General features: G+C 42.9%; 3 protein-coding genes and 1 long non-coding RNA gene across 4 annotated transcripts in view; 3 read left to right on the top strand and 1 right to left on the bottom strand.

The window, feature by feature from the left end:
* The window catches only part of PGAP4 (post-GPI attachment to proteins GalNAc transferase 4), a 15,402-nt gene extending 10,836 nt beyond the window's left edge, over positions 1-4,566 (top strand). Inside the window, exon 3 of the mRNA XM_015652218.2 lies at positions 3-4,566. Within this exon, the coding sequence (XP_015507704.1) occupies positions 3-169 (167 nt within the window). The 3' untranslated portion in view covers positions 170-4,566. The remainder of the gene's footprint in view (positions 1-2) is intronic.
* Positions 4,567-9,896: 5,330 nt separating this feature from the next.
* LOC107216390 (fructose-bisphosphate aldolase B) lies at positions 9,897-16,654 on the top strand. Its single transcript, XM_015653502.2, has 9 exons — positions 9,897-10,013; positions 13,126-13,247; positions 13,529-13,740; positions 14,271-14,325; positions 14,479-14,639; positions 14,856-14,939; positions 15,413-15,587; positions 15,724-15,923; positions 16,138-16,654. Exons 2-9 carry the CDS (start codon positions 13,136-13,138, stop codon positions 16,231-16,233), a joined length of 1,095 nt encoding a protein of 364 aa, XP_015508988.1. The 5' UTR covers positions 9,897-10,013; positions 13,126-13,135; the 3' UTR covers positions 16,234-16,654.
* A 47-nt stretch (positions 16,655-16,701) lies between these two features.
* LOC117245590 lies at positions 16,702-18,685 on the bottom strand. The gene is made up of 3 exons (XR_004500405.1): positions 18,180-18,685; positions 17,600-17,767; positions 16,702-17,448 (listed from the first exon to the last, which is right to left on the bottom strand). It is a non-coding gene; the product is annotated as an uncharacterized LOC117245590 (long non-coding RNA).
* Positions 18,686-18,765: 80 nt separating this feature from the next.
* LOC107216391 (39S ribosomal protein L50, mitochondrial) lies at positions 18,766-21,256 on the top strand. Its single transcript, XM_033520318.1, is given in 4 exon segments — positions 18,766-18,936; positions 19,667-19,720; positions 19,722-19,834; positions 19,837-21,256. Coding segments are annotated over 4 exon segments (540 nt in total). The 5' UTR covers positions 18,766-18,781; the 3' UTR covers positions 20,055-21,256.
* The last annotated feature ends 1,280 nt before the right edge of the window (positions 21,257-22,536 follow it).

The following is a 22,536-nucleotide window of genomic DNA, read 5'->3' as shown; positions in this document are numbered from 1 at the left end:
AGAATACCTGCAGGGGCTGCACTGCCACCAGGGCTTCGCCAAGGACACTGCCCTCTACTCACTGCTGCGGGGCAAGGGCGAGAACGCCTTTGTGGTGGAGCCCAACCTGGTGCGGCACGTGGGGATGTACTCCAGCCTCCGACTGAACAGCAACCCAAAACTGCTGTGAGCTGCTCCTGCCTTGCCACACAAAAAACACCCAGGATGCTTGCCATGGGCAGAGGAACAGTGTGCAAACTTGGATTCTGTGATGCTTGCACTGGGCATCCTGTGTCTCCACATAGACAAAGAATAACTCTCTCTAAAACTACAAGTTTTCTTAAAAAATCAGCCTATGTACATTCAGACCCTGTTTAGTATGAACTTTGAACTAATCACCATGCACCACCTGGGAGAGAAGTGGAGGATTCCAGCCCAATCTCCTTAGCCATTTCCAAAGAAAAGCTCTCACATCAACATGCACAGCTTTCCTGCTTACTCTCCTGAACAGTGGTTACAAAAATCCTTGCCTTAGGACAGCAGAAATGTTGGACAAAGTGAATGCTTCAGATTCAGGCTAATGAGGAGGTGAAGGCCTCATTTCCTTGTCCTTACTAAGGTCTGATCTTTGACCTGTCTCTGCTCCAAAGCTGTGGTTTTAAGCAGACCTTCAAAAGCAGAAGTGGTTTGCAGGAACTTTCCCACAAATTCTGCCTAGATTCTTCAAATTGATGAAGTCTCTTTAGTTGCTGTCTCCCTATCTACACCTCCACCATTCCCACTTCTTTTGCTTCCACCTGAGGCTTTTAAACGCAAAACCTCTGCTGCTATTGAAGGTCATCTCTGGGAGTTGGGATAGGAAAACAGAATCACAGCCACTGGTGTCACACAGATGGGTCAGGAATGCACATTTTCCTGACACACATTGTAGACAATGATTGCTATATTGGTGGGGATCATCACTCATTGTACTGGCTCCATTAAGAAAGGTTTTATCAACCGCTGAGTGAATTTATCCACTCAACATGAATTTACCTTGACTTTCCCTCAGTACAGAGACAAATGAAGACTAGATCTGTGCTACATAGGTGCTGTTGTTGTGCAAGATCCTTGTTCATTCTCGAGCTGTAATTCACAGCTCAGCTGGAGTGGTTCATTCACTTCTAGCAGAAAGCAAAATAGCTGTGAGAAACAAAGGTGGCTGGCTGTTCACAAGAACAAGCAACAATAGCACAGCACATCAAAGGGTCACTCTGACAGTGATTGTGTGTCCTGGTTGTTAGGTATCTGGGATAGGTACTTTGTACAAGGGCAGTGGGCACAGTTAAATATAAAACCTTGCAGATGACAAGAGGCCTCATACTGAATGAAAACAGGCAAAAATTTGGTATATCTGATGAAAGGCCCAGTGGCTTTAATGAGCTTTGAATCAAATTCACTTTCAAGTGGCATTTGGTTGAATTATTTTTAAAACCATATTCCTTCCTTTGGAATGAACCAAGTAAGTATTTTTTGTTGAGTTTAATCAGTGGGAGTTGTTTGGGTTTTTCTTTTTGGTAATAGAAGGGCTTTGCTTTGAATTTTCTTCTCCCAGCTCTCTTTCAGGTGATTTATGCCTTATTATCTTAACAAGTTTGGTTATAGGTGAGAAATACCTAAAACTCCTGAGAGATGAAACCAAAGAAAATGGCAACCTCAGCACAGTGGATATCAGTTACAAAGAACTGTACAAAGGCAACAGAACAAAGGCACAGTGCAGTTAGCTGAGAAACAGCATCACAGCAGTGCTTTGCTCTCCAGTGTTACCGTACATGGCACAACAAGACCCCAGAGAGTGACCTGCATCTCTGAGCTCAGAGCACACTGTAGAAAATGCTGATGATTTAAGACAAAGGGATGGGTTCTCATTTGGCAATCTGACAACTGTTTCTTGAAGAGCCTTGAGTAGGTTCAGGGACGAGAACCAAGGAATGGGCTAAGGGCACAGGGTTAAATGAGTGGTAAAAGGGGCAGATCTGAGGGTCGAGGTCCAACAAGGACAAGGGAAAGTGGTGCAGGGAAGTGGCTAAAGACTAGGAGAACCAAGGGGATAATGGGTGGAACAATGCAGCAGAACAGAGCCAGTGGGGATTAAAGGAAGGAAGAGCATTCTAGGAAGGGTACATTAATGGTAAACAGGGGCTGAACAAGGGTGACATCAATCCCCACACACTATCAGAACACCAGAACCCAAAAGGCACCAATATGTGACTATAAAATGCCCATGGAAGGGGGGCCTTTTCTTACTGTATTCTAGAGGGGCATCTCTCCCCTTTTGCCTCTGCCCCTCCAGGGCTCAGGTATGACCACCCTGATGGCAGACCCCTGGGCCTCCACACTCCAGTAATCAGCTGGATACTTCTAGAACACCTTTGGAAATTAGACTGAGTAAAAACTGCTTGTGGGTTCCATGCCATTCCAAAGGCAAGGCCTTTAGGCCTCCTGGCAGGGGACACTGGAAGAATGGCACAGTCAAAACCACATTTTGTTCCCAGCTGCTGAAAGCCCTGGAGATGCCAGGGAAGTCACACAGTGGGCAGGTGGGCAAATCTCTCCTCTGGCTTCACTGCCGTGGGGTTTCGGTGTCAGGATTTGGGTGTCACTGTGTATTTACTCCACCAAGTGCCTGCACATACACCTGGTTTCTGTATCTTTAGATACTTATACATGTGTACATCTTTAGATAGATACATGTGAATGTTTTGGTGCAGTGGGCTTGCTCTTGTCTCTTTTATATCTTTATACTGTATAAATCCAGGACAACACTCTGTTCTTTCCATTCATATTCATTCTTGCCTTAGAAAATGTCACAGCAAGAAATGGGACAAACAATGGAAAAAGGAAGAGGGGAAAGCAAGCAAGCAAACAAGCAAGAAGCTGTATCCTGTAAATAAGTGTTTTGATGTGGGGAAATGATTTATCTATTTGTCTCAAAGTTATTTTCCTGCTTGTCCAGTTTTACATGCAGTCATGGGTTGGACAGAAATCATGACTCGAGTCCTCTCTTGATCATCCAACAAACTGCCTGTTTTATTCTTTGGAACCTACTTACATAGTTGGTTCAAAACTCCTGCGTCTAGATAATTGATTGGTTGAGGTTTTAGCACTGCCCAGCTCCTTGACCAATGATATGTCTTCTTTCTGGACTGAACATGACTGGCTGAGGTCCCTGCTTGGGTCTGAATCCAACTCATCCCTGCCCCATCCAATGATGTGTTTTACTTCTAGGCTGGTTGAATTTGGGGGTCTGGTATGGCCAAATTTATTTGGCAGCTATAATCTAGCTGAAACAGTGATAGTCCAGTAGTACTTAATTTGACATTTCAAAAGTCCAGGAGAGGTCAATAATTTCACTGAGCCTCATAGATGAAAATTAAGAACATGAATTTAAGGCATCCCTTCTAAACTAGAAGACAATTTTCATGGCTTAAGAGGTGACAGAATTTGACTGCAAGACCAAGCAATGTGCAGAGGGCTCAGGGCTTGAACTTATCATTGTGAGAGTTTCAGATAAATCACCTGTAAACAAACTCCTTTGTGCAAGAAGCAGGTTAATAAATTCTTTATGTCTTTCTGGGGCAATTTTCTGAAGTCCACAAGTCACTTTTACAGCAGAGGTGCTGCAGGGAGCTGTTCTGAGTTACTCAGTTACTTGCACAGTGCCCACCCTGCCAATGGAGCATCCCAGGAAAGGCCTCCTGCTCCTGCCTTCCAGTCTTCCACAAGCAGATTGTGTCTTGTTCCACTTTTCTGTGCTGCATGTTTTACTAGAAATTAGAAGTCAGAGAAGTGCACATCACCGTAAGAACAGAGAATGGGAAACTACAATGAATTCTTAATTTCTGTTGGATTTTGTTCTGCAGCTCAGGCTAAAAATGCAGTTTCAAACACCCCAAAGCCTTTTCCCTCTTTTCTCTGAGGGGAGTGGAGCTGAGTTGCCCCATCTCAGACTACAGAAGTTCAAAGCATGGTATTAGCTCCCTGAAATGTGGCCTTAAGAGCTTGGTTTCTTTCACTTTAAACAAACTTCATGACTATTTTTGAAACAAACAGTATGGATTTTCTTGGGTGTTAGTTCATTACCAATGGTTTGGAGAATATTCTTCAATGCAGCAGCTGCTGTTTGCACAAGAGGAGTCTTTCTTGATGGGCCATCAGCAGGACCCAAGGCTTTATTGTCTAGGACAGTTCCACCAGAGTTACTGACTTAAACAAAAACTAGATTTGTTTCCAAAGCATGTCCAACATAAGCATGATGCCAGCAGAACACAGGGCATAATCTGACAGGTCTCTACTAGATTAGAAGTTTAAGAGGATTTTCTAACTCCAGCAGGCATCAATGTCTTAGTGAGAAGGAACTGCATTTGAAGAGAGAAAAGCCTCCCTTCCTATGGTGAGGAGCTGTGAATCACCAGATTGGGTATTTCAGCAGCAATACTGGATTATCCAGCAATTGTCTGGATATAGTCTGGATTGTTTTTTATTTTTAATAAAGTTATTTACAAGCAAAATTTCTACAAAATAAACAACCTCTCTGTAAAAATTCTATTAATAGTCTCATCTTTCTGCATCTCCCTGTTTGTTTTCCTGATTGGCAGATCCATCTTTCCTTATCATATTTGACAGACAAAGATACTCCCATATTCATGAATTGGTACAGATATTATAATTTTGATCCAATACAACTTAAAGCAGGTCTTATTACACCAGGTTTCTCAGGCCCTTCTCCAGTCAAAATTGAGGCATTTTAACAGAGACATGATGTAAAATCAAGCGCTGAGTGGTGAAATTTAAGTTTGGCTTACTTTTGTATAGAGACTGTACATATTTCACAAAATAAAAAAAGGTAATTTTCTGTGAGAGACAGTTGCAATTACAAAGTAACTTTGTAGTTATGAAAGCATTGGGAGTCAGAGTTTAATTCTGTGTATTTTCACACCAGCTTTACAGACATTGTATCCAAATTTAGCAGATGGCAGGGCCCACCCTGAATAACAGTCAATAAAACACACCTTCCAAAAATGCATAGAGAATTAGGTACTCCATGGTCTGTGCTTCTTCACTGCATGTCTCCATTCTGGAATAACTTAATTTCCACTGATTATCTGTCCTGACAGCTTGGGGAGAATCCATCCCATCAGCCAGTTTATCCACGTACCTACAGGCTAAGGGTCAGCAACATCAATGTCCCTTCCCATGACTTTGTTCTTCATGGCATGCTAGAAACGCCATCTTGGTGTCTAGGAGGGTAGGAACAACAGTGATTTTTAAAAGCTGATGAAGGGTTACATTTTATTGTCCTGTTTGTAAGCCTCTGGGCAGCTGTGCCTACTTTCTCTTACAATTTCTGCCTTGGTGTCTAGTGTTCTTGGATAGAAAGCACATCTACATATGGTCTTTTCAGCAAGCTGGTCCAGTTCAGACATCTGTTGTGGTTTGTATTTTGCAAACTTAATACAAATATTAACGTGCAGCACCTAATTGTGCTTTTTGGGGGGACCATGTGCTGCTCAGATAAGCAGATAATAAACAGTTAAATCTCTCCCTTTATAGAAGCCAAATTGTTTGCCTTCTTGCTTTATTGAAAAACAAAATGTCAACAGAAAGGCAGAGACCAATGTCATGACAGCATTTACCTTCATGACCTGTTACAGCTTTTCTCACAGCACAGAAACGTTGCCACAGGCAGCTCGATTTAAAGTTGTATCCTATTGGGTGTTTCAGCAGCACTATTGAAATTAGTGCAAAGATCTGCGTTTTGGTAACAGTAGTGTTGCATGCTTTCCTGTTTTTCATTCCAAGTCATGATGTTTGTTGCAGACATCCAGCTTTAAATTGCACAGAATGCAGAACAAAGCAAACCCTTCCTTGTGCAATCTCCTTGGTGTTCTGAGTCTGTTCTGCCCAACACTGCCCGCCCTGCACCCCCCCACTCCCCCCTCCGATGTACTTGTCTGCAGACTCTGCTGACAAGACGAAAATACAGGGGTGTTTCTTCCAGTGGAGTTAAACAGCCAGGCTCTTCTCACTGGGGGTGAGGGGTGCAGGTGACTGGGGAAAACAAACCACTTAATAAATAATACCTCTGATTAGATAGGGATGAACAAGCTGGACTTTGAGATGGTTAAGCAAGACTGCAGAGTACAGAAAACAGGAAACATCCAGCACAGTGTGGAGAGGTGGGTAGGAGGCAGATTCCACTCTGCTCAAGCCTGCTTAGATTAGACTTTAACCCCATCATGCAGGCAGCAGCCTCATGAGGCAACAGAGCCAGGTGTTTTTCATGTCGATGCATATTATTCTTGGACGTCCTTCCAATTCACAGTGGTTTTTTCCATTCCATTTCAATCCATTTTACAGGTCTGACCACATCTAAAAGTAGTATTTAATTTACTTAAGTGCAGAGTGAAGCTATACATTTGTAATTTTTCTCATGGTGACCATATAATCTCTGAAGTTGCCTGCATTTCTTTTTCATCATTCTTTCTGAGGTGTACTACAATTGATCATTCTTCCCATTTACCTATTTTTTAATTTAAAACGCTAGTTCATTTAAGTAGTTAAAGGCAAACATTATCACAATTATACTGCTAGAAATGGAAAATAAAAATCACAGTCTGGAAAATTAGAGGCAATTAAGATATTTTTTATCTGTTGGCTTTAAAACAGGCTTTCTGTTAATTTTAATATATTTTATTCAGCAAGACTTCATCTAAAACTTAAGTACACAACTGTCAGATCCTTTGACACTAAGGCTGCATATAACAGGGACAGCAATTAAATTAACTTCTACTGCAAAAATCACATTTTTGCATTATCAAATTCCAAAAAGTAAACCCACAAATTAAGACCTAAGTAATAACCCATGCCGCACGTGAATACAGTTTTCAATGGTTCTTAATATTTTTAAATGCATACTTCTGTCAACTTCTGTATGGGAATCTCAGATGAAAAAGCTGACACCAGCAAAATCTCCAAGCCATTCAACAGAAAATTAACTTAGGTTGTGACACATTTCTTGTGCTTTAATCTAAGCAATCTCTTTCATAGCTAACTACCACTTTCTGTTTCTATGCTATAAAAGGCACAGTAATGAACATTGAAGCTCTGTAAATAGTTAGGTATCTAGTTTGCAGTGATGTTTTAAACACAGGTATAAAGTTTTTATATTGCAAGACTGTTTATATTAGCTCTCTCATGAACACATAAAAATCCATAATCTGTGCTGAAAACCCCTCATCACTGTATTTAGTTAGATAAGTATTTAAGCAGTTCTCAGACATCCAAAATTCAAAACCAGCTACTAATCCTTTCTCTAATAAATTATACTCTTCACTAGAAAAGAGTATCAGCAATCACTGCAATAGTCAGCATAACCATTTTTAAGAATACAAAAAACAGACTACTTGCTCTTTATTGCAACTGACCTCCCTTCTTGTTCACCCTATCCTTATCCTTGACTGGGATCTTTGTCCTATACCCTCCTTCCCATGCCAGAGGCAGACGGGGATGAGGAACTGCAGGGATGCAGAAGAGAAATTATTCTGCCTCTGAAACAGAACTCCTACTGGAAGCCCTGCCTTCATGGCCACTGGAAAGGTGTGAGAGTTGTCAGTCTGAGTTAGAACACTACCTCCATGAGACAGAATTACTGCTAAGTAATACACCAATTTTGCCATGGAATAGTTAGTGCAGGCAGTGATTTGGTACTTTTCATGGGCCAAGTTAGTTGTTTGGTAAATGCAAGTACACTGCATACCACTCATGATACAAGCTTTTTCCTCTTATTTAAGAAACGATACTACTATAACCTCATTTTAACAGGCACAAGTACTCCCAAAGTATGATTACATGGAAATATGTACTCTTTTCCAGTGTCATTTTAATATCCCCGTAATTTCTGCACAATATGGTCAGTGTGATGGGTCTGTATACTAAAACCTTACAGTGACATCATCTACAGAGACTACTCATTCCATACTCTTTTCTGAAAAGGCTCCCATTCCTCAATTAAGTGAAAAATTAAGCATATTGTCCCTTCACCTTTTTATCTCCTCTGTCCTCAAAATCTCTGTGAGGAGATTTTGTAATCCTGTGCTTGGAATGCTGGAGCGAAGGGTTAGAAGGCCTGGAAAGGCACATAACAGCAATTATCCATCTAGAAGTACATTTATATATTTCTGAAGAGCTAAGAAGTCAAGGTGGGCTAAGGGGATTATTCGAAGTTTTATCTAAATGTCACTGCTTTTTTCATGAAGACTCCCAAAGATTTTTTTCTAATAGCCTGTCAGAACATAGCGAAGATGACACTGGGAATAAAACACTTCCAAGCACTTCCCTCCTGTGTCAGCTTCTAGCCAAACCAGGAGCAACAGGACTCAAACTCTGACCTTGAAGAAGAAGACTACCATTATGATACCTTCTTGGTCTCAAGAGTCTTAGATGAGGAATTTAATTAAAAATACTTTTAGTCTGTATTAGATGTTTATGTTGTGGTGAGAAACTTCAAAACACTATGGGGTTTGTCTTTCTGCTAGGATGGGAGAAATGGAATATAAAACAAACACTGTAAAGCAGGGAAGGCTTTATGTCCATGTTATGTGCCACAGCTTTCTTCAGCAAAAAAAAACATGGATCAGGAAGGGCAGCATGAAAGAAAACAGGGGAACACAAGCACAAGGCCTTCAACTAGACTGCATTGTCAGCTCCTTCAGAGGTTTCTCTGTTGACTGTCAGGCTGGCAGTTCCCACAGTTTCCTACGAGCACTGACCTTGGCATGCAGATGCAAGACAGACTCAAGGAGGAAGTGCCCTAAGGAAGACAGTGTTGTGGAGAGAGGAGAAATCAGGTGTCTCACCTGTCCATGTAAAGGCCAAAGGGTCACTGCAGGAGCCAAACAAACGGAGAAACTACGTCATTCTTCAGGCAAACACTGGGCCTTTGTGGTAAAAATGTGCCAATGTCCAAGGTTGTGGAGAGTGTTGGTCCTGAGGGTATGATGTTTGCCCAACAGTCCTTGTGCTATACTTCCCTCCAGGAGTACTAGCCTGCAGGATGGGGAGAAATAAAATAAAGCAAATAATCAAGTCTATAGGCCTGGACTTGGTGAATGTAGTGTGGATTCATATAAACTGCAATGCTGATACACCATTGATACAGTGTCAGCATTTTTCACTGGAAAATTCTGCTAAGCAACAGAGAAGTCTGCATTTCACTACAATAGGGTGGGCATCTCAGTGGGATTTGGGGGGAAAATTTGGCTTGCAGCTGTGTACCTGCATGTGGGCATGTTTGGTCTGACAACCAGTAATTTCACAGGTACTCTGTGTTACAGGACATCAGAACTTGGTCTTTCATTAAACCTGATACTGTAGCATCACATTTTGCCTTTTCCTATACCAGTTGGAAAAGGAAAAGGTTTCCATGCTAGAGTTAATGAAGAAAAGCAGTGTAACACTTAGCAAGCCACTGAAATGGTACCAACTGGTACAAGTTAAGGATCTGTTTCATTGTTTCTATATTTTGTTTTCTGCTCTTTCTTCCTGCAGTTTCCTAAGTATAAACTTTCAGAAGATCTAACCCTAAATGATAAATTTGTGCCCAAGACACCTGTAAGCAATTTCCATAGTTTCTCTTGTTTTTTATATGTTTTAGAAAGAGGAGGAATCATTTGAAATAACTGGAAAACATCTCAGTTTTACTGCATGAATGGCCTTTTATATAAGGGGGAGGGGAAAGGGGAGGAACAGCAGGAGCATGACCAGGTCCCATTGAAGGTGTATGGTGGTGGTCTGATAGCCAATGACTGACCTTTAGCAGGGACACCTCCCCGGACAGCTTGCAGGGGAGGTGGGACAATGAAGGATTGGAGAGGAAGAAAAAAAAAAGCCTCACTAAGAATTTTATAAAAGTTAGTGATTAGAAGGACCGGGTCTCTTTGCCTGCAAACACCTCACCAGAAGCTTGTAGCAGCAGAGACACTGCCCACAAACAAGTAAGTATTACAATTAAATTTCTCAACTCTAAAGCTGGTACATACATCAGCAGCTGAGACCTGGTATGTTTATTTACAGTGGGTTTGGAAAGATGTTTTTGGTTTTGTTTTAATTTTTTTGTTTCAGGAACAGCTTGTGAGAAATAAGCACTCAGCCATTCTGCAGTGGTCTTCTAAAGTGATCCATTTGCTGCTAACACTGACTTTCTAACTTAGCTCAGAGTGAGTGAGTGAGTGAATCCTCTGCCTACAGAGACTAGAATAATGTACCTGCATTGCTTTCTGTGGCTTTTTCTCAGGACTTGATATGAGGTGACATATCCAGCTTTTTAAGAGGGGGCATTAACGCTTCTATGGATGTGTGGGGAACTTACTCTTTACAAGGGGGCTGTATGAAATGAAGTGTAGGGCTTTTCTACTCTTCTGCCTGTTCCCCTGTTCAGAGCAGGACCTTGCAGCAGAGACACCCTTTCTTGAATGCAGACATGAAGATTCTCAGAAATTATGATTGTCATGAAAGAATCACAGAAAAATAAAATCGTAAATCAAGGGTGCTAGAACAGTCTGCAGCTTTGAGCTGTTATAAGGTTTACAATTGTTCTTTTGCCCTCATTTTTTCACCATTTCAGCTAGAAACAGTGTGCCTTTTATTCATCGCTCTAGGTCAGCAGAGTAGCTGGGAACCACTCACCATGGCCTTAAAGATCCTTTTGAGGAGACTTTGAGCAAATCTCCACCTGCTCCTTTCACACTCAATGAGATACTTGCATAGAAACTTAAACTAATTTGCTGTCTTCCAGTTCATCACTCTGAAACTATACACTTTATTATTTATTGTTTCAGTCTCACAGAGTACTCACTTGGAACAGCATTATTCACTGAAAACTCATATTTCCATATTTTGAAAATTTGCCTTGCAGGCTGGTTTTGAGTGATGTCTCCTTGTTACCTTTAGGCAAACACTGGGAAAATGTAAGGTAGAGCAGACATTAATCTCATTGTTTATTGCATTGCTGGAAAGAAAGGGTACCTATCATAATATTACTGGAGCAACCATATCTTGCAGTCCAGCCAGCTGGACTCAAGGTTACCTGGATACCTCCTGGTGCTGTAACACAGCTCCAAACTGAAACTCTAAAATCCCACACCAGATTTAAGCAATTCTTTAGCTTTATCCTTGGACAAGATCATATTCTTGCCAGAGTACAATTTTCTAGTCTTCTCCATAGAGACTCTGAACTACTGGAGTGATTCATTATTGCTTTGCAAAATTACTTATTTAACAGTAGTGTGGTTTTAACTGAAGTTAAAATTAGATGCTCATCACCAAACTATAATTACAGTAATCATAATAACAAGCCAGTTTCTTAAGACGTATCCAACACAGAAAGCAGGTGAGGGATAAGAAGAGTTGTAGGTGTAGGTTGTTTAAGCAGCTATGCAGCATAAACCATAGATTTTCAAATTCTTCTGAGTAAGCTGAAAAGGCCAAGAGCTGGGAGTGATGATGGCGCTGTGATCGCCACAGTAGTAGAATGGTTTCCAGAGTTCTGGGCACAGGTGGCATGCAGACAGAGGGGTTCAGCTAAGCCTGTTTCACAGGTCCACAGCAAGAATGCATGTCAGCCCTCTGAAAAGCAGGGAACTCTCCCTAATTTGACTAAGTCTTCATCCTGCACTCCTTCATCTTCCCTCTAAACCTAAAATGACTCACTCGGTGGTAAGCTGCATGTGAAAAATTCCAGTCTCAGCTCACAAAGTGGTCAAGTAGATATCTGGACACTGCATCTGACTGGTCTGTACTGGCAGACAATGCCATTTGAATCTTGCATGATAACATTGCCAGTACCAAAGTATCCTCAGCTATAAATCAGGGACATGAATTTATAGCTGTTAGCGCATTCTGACGACATTGCTGCCAGAAAATTTTAGCACCATTTGTCATGCTCTGTACCCTATCATGAGTAGCAGACTCTATTGTTTCTCCTCCTTGTGCCCTTCACAGGAAGGATAAGAAAAGGATTCCCTGTCAACTTCCATGTCAGCATCTGTGTGCAGGGAAATAAGAAGTTAGACTTGGCTGCCTACATATATAGGGAGAAATATTTTCTGGCCATTTCTGATGAAAGAAATTCTGATTAAAGAGTTCTCACTCTTCTCTTAGGCAGAGTTTGGGAATAGAAAATGCAAACGCTGTCCAGAGGCCTGCCCTTTTGGAGGAAAACATGATATTTTAGCTCTTTTATATAGTTTTTAATCAATTACCTTCTGGATTTACCACCCACTGGTAAAAAAACATGCATTGCTTTAGCTATCACATATGATAAACCGAAGGGAGATAGTTTTTCTGTTTCAGACTTAAAGTCATACACTCAGAAAAGTAACTTGGACTACTCAAATGATCAGAAAAAACTGTCATTTAATGCCATATAAACAAAAACTTTAATAAGACCAAGAATTTTGTCATATCAAGACAGAACCCAGACTTCAGGTGCTGGGTATTTGCAGCTGGTAACCCTCTACCACAGCTAAAAAGATAGAAATGAGGGGTGAATTCTCCTAAGGCCCCATATGTTCTGTAGAAGAAGCAATGAAAGCAGCCATAGGGAGGAGAATTACAAACCCAGGCAAAAGGTAGGGGATGGAAAGTCAACCAGACACAGCAGCAAATACTGCCAAGTAGATAGATGCAGGAAATAGAAGAGGAGCAGTGTTAGGAAATGTAAAGATGAGCAACAGAATAGCTGGCATTCTACTGACAGGAACCAAAAAGTCTACAGAGTCAGCAATTTGCTTACTTGTTACTTGGTGCATGTTTTTACGACAGACTGACCTTCTTTTATTTTCTGAGCAAATGCAGGTAAAATGCAGAGTCTTTTCCACTTTGGTTCTAGAAGGATGTGGTAGGATGTGTCTCCTGCATTTCTTTCTAGTTTTTCCAGACACACCAAGCCTAGAAGAACTCAAATGAATTTCTGGTCATATTGCCTGTGATAACATGGACCAGACAAGCACCAAGAGCCCTTAGAGGAAACACCTGAGTAGTGCCACTGGTTCACAGTCTTCCCCAGAATTCCTTGTAATTACTTGTAACAGTAATTCTCTCCCACAGATAAGTTAACATGACCCACCAGTTCCCAGCGCTGTCTCCAGAGCAGAAGAAAGTTCTTGCAGACATTGCTCAGAGGATTGTGGCTTCAGGAAAAGGGATCCTAGCTGCAGATGAGTCAGTGGGTGAGTTCTGGACATTAATCAGTTAGCAGTATGCAAGATGTTTTTTTCCTTTTAGTTTTGCTTCATATTTGAAATCACTGGAGTAGAAAACCACTTAGAAACTGTTGGCTGAGCAGAAAAAATTCAGCCAGGCAGTGCTGCAGCTGTAACAACAAAAGCTTGCAAACTACGGGTTGAGAAGGGGAGCTCTGAACTGAAGACCCGATTCATTACCACTTATTGGGACCAGGAGGCCAGCCAAGACTAGAACCTCTCTGTCTGGCCTTTGTCCACCTCACTAGGTACCATGGGGAACAGGCTGCAGCGGATCAATGTGGAGAATACGGAGGAGAACCGCCGAGCTTTTAGAGAGATCCTCTTCTCTTCGGACACTTCCATCAACCAGAGCATTGGGGGCGTGATCCTTTTCCATGAGACTCTCTATCAGAAAGATAGCAGTGGAAAGCCATTCCCAGCACTTATCAAGGAAAAAGGCATTGTGGTGGGAATTAAGGTGAGCATCTGTACTGGCATCTGTACCAGGCTGGCATCATACTCCAAACCCCATTTCCAGAGCAAATTATATTTGGGGCTGCTCTCTCCTGAAAAACTGTTCCTGCCACACCCCTGCCCCTCCCCCCATTTTTGTAATTGGTTTTAAAATTCCTTGCATAGCTTTTGTGCAACTAACTAGAGGCACATTTGCATGAGATGCTGGAACTTTTCATACACCAAATTCCATCTACTCACCATTCACTGCAAATAAATCTCTCCATGCAGTAACGTAAACCTGATCCTTTCCACATCTGACAGAGTTCTTGAGCCATTCCTTGCAGGTCTCTACATATACACTGCCCCTCCTCTTATTCAGTTCACTCCTTTTTCTTCCCCTTTGCTCCAACATTTCTTCCTTTGCACCCTGAGCATGTTAAGGTCCACACATTACTAACAGCCTTCAAAGGCAGACTAGACAAGGGTAAGAAGGTAAGAATTAGACCAATTCCCACCTTTCTGTAACCCCTCCTGTTTTTCTGACATCCACAGCTGGATAAAGGCACAGCACCTCTAGCAGGAACAAATGGAGAAACCACCATCCAAGGTAAGAAGAGATCTGAAGGTCCTAAGCTAGGGCCCGAGCAGCAAAAGCTATAGGGTGGCTCATCAGAGACATAGCCTTGGCTGGAGTTGTGGTACTTTCCAGAGCGCCATGCTGAAGAGCAGCTCTCAGTGAAGCATTGTTCTCCCTCTGCAGGGCTGGATGGGCTGGCTGAACGCTGTGCCCAGTACAAGAAAGATGGTGCTGACTTTGGCAAGTGGCGTGCAGTGCTGAAGATCACCAGCACAACACCCTCTCAACTTGCCATCCAGGAGAATGCCAATACATTGGCACGCTATGCCAGCATCTGCCAGCAGGTACCTCCCCTCCAGCAACTTCTCTTGAGATGCTGCTGCCCCTTCTGCCTGTTCCCTATGATAACACACTTGGTAGCTTGCAAGAATTCCTGTGAGGATTTTGGGAAAGACAAGGAGGAAGGGCAGCACAGCACGAAGGAGGACTACCAAAATCAGGGCAAACAACAAGATTTTTTCCTTCCATAGCCCTAAAGAATCCCATCTTTCTCCTCCTAGCATGGCTTGGTGCCCATTGTGGAGCCAGAAATTCTGCCTGATGGAGACCATGATCTCCAGCGCTGTCAGTATGTCACTGAGAAGGTAAGAAGAGGTTCCTCCCTCTGTGCTCCTGCTCACAAATCAGCAGCTAAACTTTGTGCAGTTCGTGCTCACAGATCTTAAAGAGATTTGACCAAAAATGTCCTTCATAACTGCATCACAAAAATGAGCTCCTCAGCACGTAACAAACTAGTAGGAAATCCAAGAGTATTTTCCATGCTTTCAGATTTTCATTTCTGTGACAGAATAAGCATTCTCAATCTCAAAATGCTGTACCAGGACCAAACCAAATTACCTCAATTTCAGCAGGGACAAATCCCTTAAATATGAAGAGTTGTATCCTGGTCATCTCAAAAGCAGTGGGGTCTCCACAACTGCAACCCCAGAGATAATTATAATGAGAAAGCAAAATCCAATTTGATCTTGCTACAGTACCAAAGATTAAAGCTGTCTTTTCACAGCAGGCTGAGGTGAAGATCTGAGCAGAGGTCTGTATTCAATCCTCCTGTTTTCAGGTTCTGGCTGCTGTCTACAAGGCTTTGAATGATCATCATGTGTACTTGGAGGGGACACTACTGAAACCCAACATGGTGACGGCTGGGCATTCCTGCTCCAAGAAGTACACCCCTCAGGATGTAGCCATGGCAACTGTCACTACTCTCCTCCGCACGGTTCCCGCTGCTGTTCCTGGTGATTCCTGATTAATTACTATCTCTTAATTCCCAGTCTTTCTCCTACCTCTGACATGCCCTGCTCCTCTAGCAAGTAAGGGTCAGGGATTGAGGTGGCCGGAATACTCTTAAGTCTCAAAACCTCTTTCTTGCAGGAATCTGCTTCCTATCTGGAGGTCAGAGTGAAGAGGAGGCTTCTCTCAACCTGAATGCCATGAATCAGTCCCCTCTGCCTAAGCCTTGGAAACTGACCTTTTCCTACGGGAGAGCCCTGCAAGCTTCTGCCCTGGCTGCATGGTTAGGGAAAAATGAGAACAAGAAGGCTGCTCAAGAGGCCTTCCGCAAGCGGGCACAGGTACAAGGCTTTTCCCCAGCACAGAGAAGAGCTGCTCTCCATGAAGGGACACATGTTGTCACCTTCCTAAGGCTGCTCTTGATCCCACCCCTCCTGGCACTCCTTGCTCACCAGAGGCATTACTCTGTTATTTCTGCCTCACGTGGTTACTCCTGCTGATTGTTCTTTACACATGTGCCTGTTTGTTTCCACCCCCCACCCCTTTCTTTTTCAGATTAACAGTTTGGCTTGCAGGGGACAGTATGTCCTGTCTGGGAAGACTGACGCAGCTGCCACACAGTCACTGTTCACTGCCAGCTATACCTACTGAAAGTATAGTAACCTTCCTTCCTTCCTTCTGTCTCTTCTCACACCATGGAAGATGTTCAGAAATTAAAGAAGAACACAGAAATCAAATTTCCCTTACCCTACACCAAACTGGAGATAGAATGGCTTAACTTCCTCTCCACCCTTCACTCCCACAATTTACCAAGGGGATATTCTTTTTCTCATTTGCACATTCCAAGGAAAGGGAATACTTTTCCCAACAACAAACAACAGCTGCCAATGAATCGTGAACCTACCCTCCCTCAGTCTGAAACTCAGCCCCTGGAATAGCAGGCAGATTCAGTAGTTCCCTAGCAATTCAAATACCTACCCTTACCCATTACCACATTTTGCAGCCACTATCGTGAATTATAAAACCTGACTGTGTATTCAATCATGTCAATAAAACAGTAATTGAAAACTAATCTCTACCTCACAATTCTTTTTGTTTTGTGTAAACTTTACTGTATCTTTCACACATCTGTGTTTTTTGGTAGTCCTTGCAAAGATTAACACTAACAAAGTGTTACAGCTGGTGAGCTTGGAAAACTCTGAGGATATCAAAGGGAAATAATCCAATAGTGACACAGCTGGAGACATTAATCCTGCTGACAGAAGTCTGGCAGACACTTAAACACTTGGGAGATGTACACAGCAAGCAGTTCTAGGGAATCAGGCTACAGATAAACAACAGTACCTTCAGAAGCATCTCATGTCTCTGGAGACCTATCATTGGTGAGATGAGGCTGCTACATGCTGTGTTAGGGCTGCACATGTTGAGTCATGGCTGTGGAAAACTGTCCTTATGAATCACCTTTACAGTGGCATTTTCCACAACAATTAACACAAAGCATACATGCAGGCATCCTGGCTAGCTTGTGTAGTTGAATAATGAGGCTGATGCTGCAGTCAACAGTTTTAACTTTGGCATGTTGCTGTGTCCCTGTTAAACATGTAAGCTTTGTTAGCTAAAGCACAGTCAGATGGTTGTCATGAAAAAAAGGAATAAATGGCAAAAACAGCAGGCCTAAGGTTATGTAAGAATATCCTCCAGGATACACCAATCAACTTATGAGGCCTTGGAGCAGCCTCCTAAATATATGCCTGGCCCCAGATATTGCCAGGACCAGGCAACCCAGAGGACTCCACATCTTTTCAGGGTTTTCAGGGTCACCTCTCTCTCCTGGCTGCTCCTCCCGGCCACTGACACTCACTGCTCCTGCCAAAAAATACAGGGAAAACAGGCAAAATCACTGCCCTGTAACCACTTTTTCATGGCCTCTGCATTAATAACCAGTGTGTCACACAGGCAATAAATAAACAGCCAAAATCCTTTATGTGGATCCAGTCATTGTATAATTAAGGCTTACATTTAGTCTCTCCTGGCAATGAATGAAGAGCAAGTGATTTGCCACAAAACATTCCAGAGATTAATGCTAGTGTCAGGAATAACACCTCTTTCCTGCTTCAGAGCTGTGGTCCTCTGGGTCTCCACAGACCTGAGTTCAGTGAAACCTCTGCTCCTGATGAGTAGCATCCTATTGATCAAAGATCAGTCTCAGAATAATTTACATTATAAATGACCTTAATAGTTTTCAACCCATCCAGTTCTAAACTCCCTGCCACAGGCAGGGACAGCTTCCACTGGACCAGGTAACTCTGAGCCCTGTCCAAACCTGGCCCTGAACATTTCCTGGGATGGGGCATTCCCAGCCTCTCTGGGCAACCTGTGCTAAGGTCTCACTGCCCTTACAGTAAAGAATTTTCCAAATATCTACTCTTCCCTTTCTTAGTAAAACCATCTGCCTTTGTCTGGTCACTATCTGTCTATAAAGCCTCTCTCCCTCTTTTTTATAAGCCACCCACCATCAGCACCAGAATTAGCAAAATTCTACTCTATTTGTGTATTTCAGTAAACAAAGGAATCAGTATTAATTGACTACAAGTTACCTTGTTTTCGTAATAATTAGTATTCTGTTTGCAGTTGGGTAATAATCCTCTTGCCTCTCATGCTAATTAATCTCCCTCCTCAGTCATTCTTTTCAGTCAGTGGTTTCTTGAACTGGTGACTGTGAGTCGATGGCCTTCATTTGCCCCTGTGGGAATCACCTTTTGCCCTGCTGGAGCTGATTCAACACAGCTGCTGCATCGGCTTTTTTAGTTGGCTCCTTGTCTTGGGGGTTCTGCTGAATGTCCTTGTGCCCATAAGTTCTGCGTTCTTTGTGTCCACCATCAGTGGTACATCCTTCTTCCCAAGCCTTGCTAACCTCGCCTAGGTCAGACATCCCTGAAGCCTGTGAAGACCTTAAACTTAACAAGGCAATTCTGCCAACAAGTAACTTGCCTTTCCAACACCTGGACATCAACTACAGCTTGTTGCCTGCTTAATTAAATCTCCCGTCCTGTCGATTAGGCCTGAAAGCACACAAAGAACAAACATCCAAGAACGCCTTTTCCTCAGGTAATTTTCACACATTCAGTTTCCCAGCGAGGGGGCTGGCTTGAGGGGACGGACTACATTTCCCATGAGGCTTTGCGGGAGCGCGGCAGAAATGTGTCACCCACGGTGGCCGCGGCAAGGCGTCCGGCTCGCCCCCAGCATGTCGGCTGTGCGGGCGGCGGCGTGGCGGAGGTCTGGGCTCTGCCCCGCGGGGCTCAGGGCATTTTGGAGAGGCCGCAGTACCCGCAGAGCACACGATAGGGGGTGGCTTCTGGCCTTCTCCGCATGTTGGGCCTTCACTGGGCCGTGGCCCTCTAGAGGTCACTTAGGCCGAGACCCCCTGACCAAGTACCTCAGGATTTGTCCAGGTGGCTTTGGGATGTCCCTAGGGAAGGAGACTTCACAGGTTCTCTGGACAACCAGCGCCCACCGAGGTGCACTGCTGGCGGGCGGGTGCAGTGGTGCAGGGTTGGAGCCTTTAGAGCTGTTACTGCTTTTGTTAGGAGAGGGAAGAGGGGGATTTCATGGGAATGAAAAATAGTTCCTCTGTATCATTTTATGTGAAACCACACATGTTGTCACCCAGATTGTGGCATATGAGAAGGTAAAGTTTTTAACTAAAAACTAGTGATTTTTTTTTTTTTACACGTGGGAACAGATTTTCTTTTGTACTAGTGGTTATCTTGTTATGCTTTTCATTTACAGCAAGAAACTACAAAATGGAGCTGTAACAGAAAATAAGTAATTAATCTTGTTAGGCTGCTGTTTACACTTAGACCAATGAGTTAAGGTGGGTGGGTGATTGCTCTGCAGAGGCAACCTGTGTGGGGAGCAGCACTTGGGAAAGTCTGTGCACTTCTGGATAACAAACCTGATGAGTCCATGGGAAGTGTGAACTGGCTGGATTGAGTCTGGTTTAAAACACCATGAATACAAAAATGCTCTGACTCTGTCTTGAGTAGCTCAGAGGCGGAAAATCTTTCTGTTCTTGTGCCAGCAGGAAGGAGTAAAGAGAAGTGTAAGCAGACCAAGCAGTTCCTGAGAAAGAAGAGAGGAATGATCTGTCCCCCACCATGCAGCCGGAGTTATCTCACCACTGAGGACCTGCAGAGCTGCCTCGAGTCCCAGGTCATCGAGGTCTTTGTGCCCTCTCTTCCTGAGGACTTTAACAGACTCCTCTGCAGGAGAACAGGCTGAAGCATTGCCTGCTGGCCTGGCTGGCAGTAGAGCTGGGACATGCTGTCCCAAACTCCCAGCTGCACTGGATGTGCCATGCTGGGGATGTGCTAGGTTTCTATTGCACCCCCATGAAAGACAGGACCGAGACTGATGAACTCACAGCTGCAGAGCTGCTCCTGAACATGAAAATCATCTGGCAGCAGTGAGTCACCCCATGGAGCATTCCCATGCTTGACTTGTGCTGCAGGCAGCAGCAGAGCTCTCTAGTTGGGGTGAGATCTGTGAATTTCACTAATAGAAGTTCATTGAAATCTTTTCACTAGGTAATGGTGAAGTCTCCAACAGCCCTATATAATCAGCTGCTACTGAGACATCTTATTGAATTCCCTAATGTCTTTTAAGGGCCATGTTTTTAAGTTCTTAAAGTGTTTTAAGTTCTTAAGGGTGTTAGTTTTTCTTCCCATCTAAGATGCAGGTCTGCTTTTAATCAGAGGAGAGAAGCAGTGAAGTCAGGAGGACAAGAAAATAGCCTGAGAAATGCATGATGTTCTATGAGTGTTTTCTATGAAACAAGATTTTCCAGTAAGATTGTTTCCAGTAAGGTTGAGAGTCTGTGATCTTTCTGGGAATAATCTAGAAATGTCCTGGTTGTACCACTCCATGCCCTGAACTCTTGCTTCCCTGGTTTCTTTCAGCGTGCAGATGCATGAAGCACACTTAGGCACTGCTGCTTTTGTGTGTTACAGCACTCAGTTTCTTAACTGCGCAAACTTCTGAAGTGCAGCTTTCTACTTGAAAGCTCTGAAGCAATTTTAAGAAATGCTTTCTTTTCTCCTTTTGACTCTTGGAGAATTACAGAATAGTATAAGTATACACCTACATGTTCCACTGTAGGGTGAATGGGGAGATGTTTCACTGATCACCATGGAAGGCTGAATGTTCACAAATCTCTCCCCTGTGGCTTATGGGAAACCACAGTGAGTGTGACAAATGGCTAACTCTGTCATCTTGCTGGCTTCAAAGGCCATTTGGCAGCAGTGAATTTAAAGTTACTTTGTCATGAAATTTTGTCCTTCCATCAAAACCAGAAATATCTGCATCTCTTGTTTCCTCTTTAACACACACTATGTAGGACAACATAATCAGTTATAGTTGTACTTTGTGCTCATTCCCCTTTCTGTCACCCTGAAAACTCAGCTTCTGAGCTTGCTGACGTAGTTCTCTAAAGACTTTCCCAGGACAGTAACTGTAAACATAGATATGTGTACATACTTTCTGATACACGTCTTTTGATGGACATCTCTCATGGCCGGTGCGGTTGGGAAAGTGTTATCCTGACCATGGAATCCCTGGCCATGGTCAGAAACCTATAAATTCTGGGAGAAGAAATAAAGTGCTCTCTTCCTTTGATCACACCTCGAGCTGTGTTCATGTGACCTATTCGTCTCCAGCAGCAACACCTTTCTGTGTCTTTCCCAGGACATAACTTTGATAGCTCATGTAATATGATCAAAACAGAATGAAAAACAGGACTGGGAATTGAGACAGGCAAGAAAGGAGCTTGGCAGCAACTTGTCCTGTGTTTTGCAGTGTCTGAGTTGAGTCAAATTGCCATTTCCCTGACCTCAGACATACCAGTCCCTTGGAGTTGCAGACCTCATGCTTCCATCAGCACAGGAAGCTGCAGGGACTGGAGTACAAGGGAAGATCAGATGTGGATGTTTGAGATGCAGAACACTTAACTGTTAGTAACAAACTGAAGGAGCAGAAATCTGAAATAACATCAAAGTCTTGCACACAGCACCTATGCCCTGGTAGGGCAAGACTTCTAGGTGTTTACTTTATCCCTGGACTTTTAAAGGTTTGTCTCTTCCATTGAACTGAGTTATAAATAAATAAATAAAAACCGTTTCTTTGTTTTAGGCCAAGATAATAGTGAAGATCAGAAGAAAGTGTGAAAAGGCCAGCTTGGGGAGGCTATTTCTTAACAAGATGATTCAGAACAGAATTTTGGAATTTTGATTACAGCTGTCGTGAGGGTACAAAACGCATGGCAAAGGTTCCTCATGGCCTCAGAAAGCATGGCCCAAGTCTGATCCTTATATTTCTAAACCAGAAACAGGCATCAGTAGAGTCAGAAGAAGGAATAAACACCACTAGACCAGACACAGATATTCCAGATTTTTTTTTGTGTCATACACAAATGAAAAACTGGCTCACATGTTTGCTTCTTTGATAATATTTTTTGCTTCTGTTTTGGAAAAAATATACAAAAAAAGCCAAGAAGAGCCAACATGGAAATGTGAGGTAAACATTCCAGTAAAAGTACAGAGGCTTCATTTTTAAAGAAGACACACATTAGTTATCACCATGCTAGAAAAATGAGATGAAGGAAAATCCTACAAACAGTGAAAAGCTATTTAATGAAGCCTTTGCGCAAGTTGTGACCATTTTAAATGGGCTTTTTTTTTCTGTGGTTCTTCTCATTCCCAACCAATACTCAATTGCCTATATAATGCTTAGAAAAAGCTGTCAAATTGTAAAGTAGCAGTTTTGATAAACACTTTATATGGCAGAATTTAGAAAGAAATGCAAATGGCAACTAAAGCCTTCCTTCCTTCCTTCCTTCCTTCCTTCCTTCCTTCCTTCCTTCCTTCCTTCCTTCCTTCCTTCCTTCCTTCCTTCCTT

Source organism: Parus major, chromosome Z (genome assembly GCF_001522545.3).
Source record: "Parus major isolate Abel chromosome Z, Parus_major1.1, whole genome shotgun sequence".
In the NCBI taxonomy this organism is placed as follows: Eukaryota; Metazoa; Chordata; class Aves; order Passeriformes; family Paridae; genus Parus; species Parus major.
The sequence above is the reverse complement of the archived record's forward strand: the minus strand, read 5'-3'. Positions and strand labels throughout refer to the sequence as shown.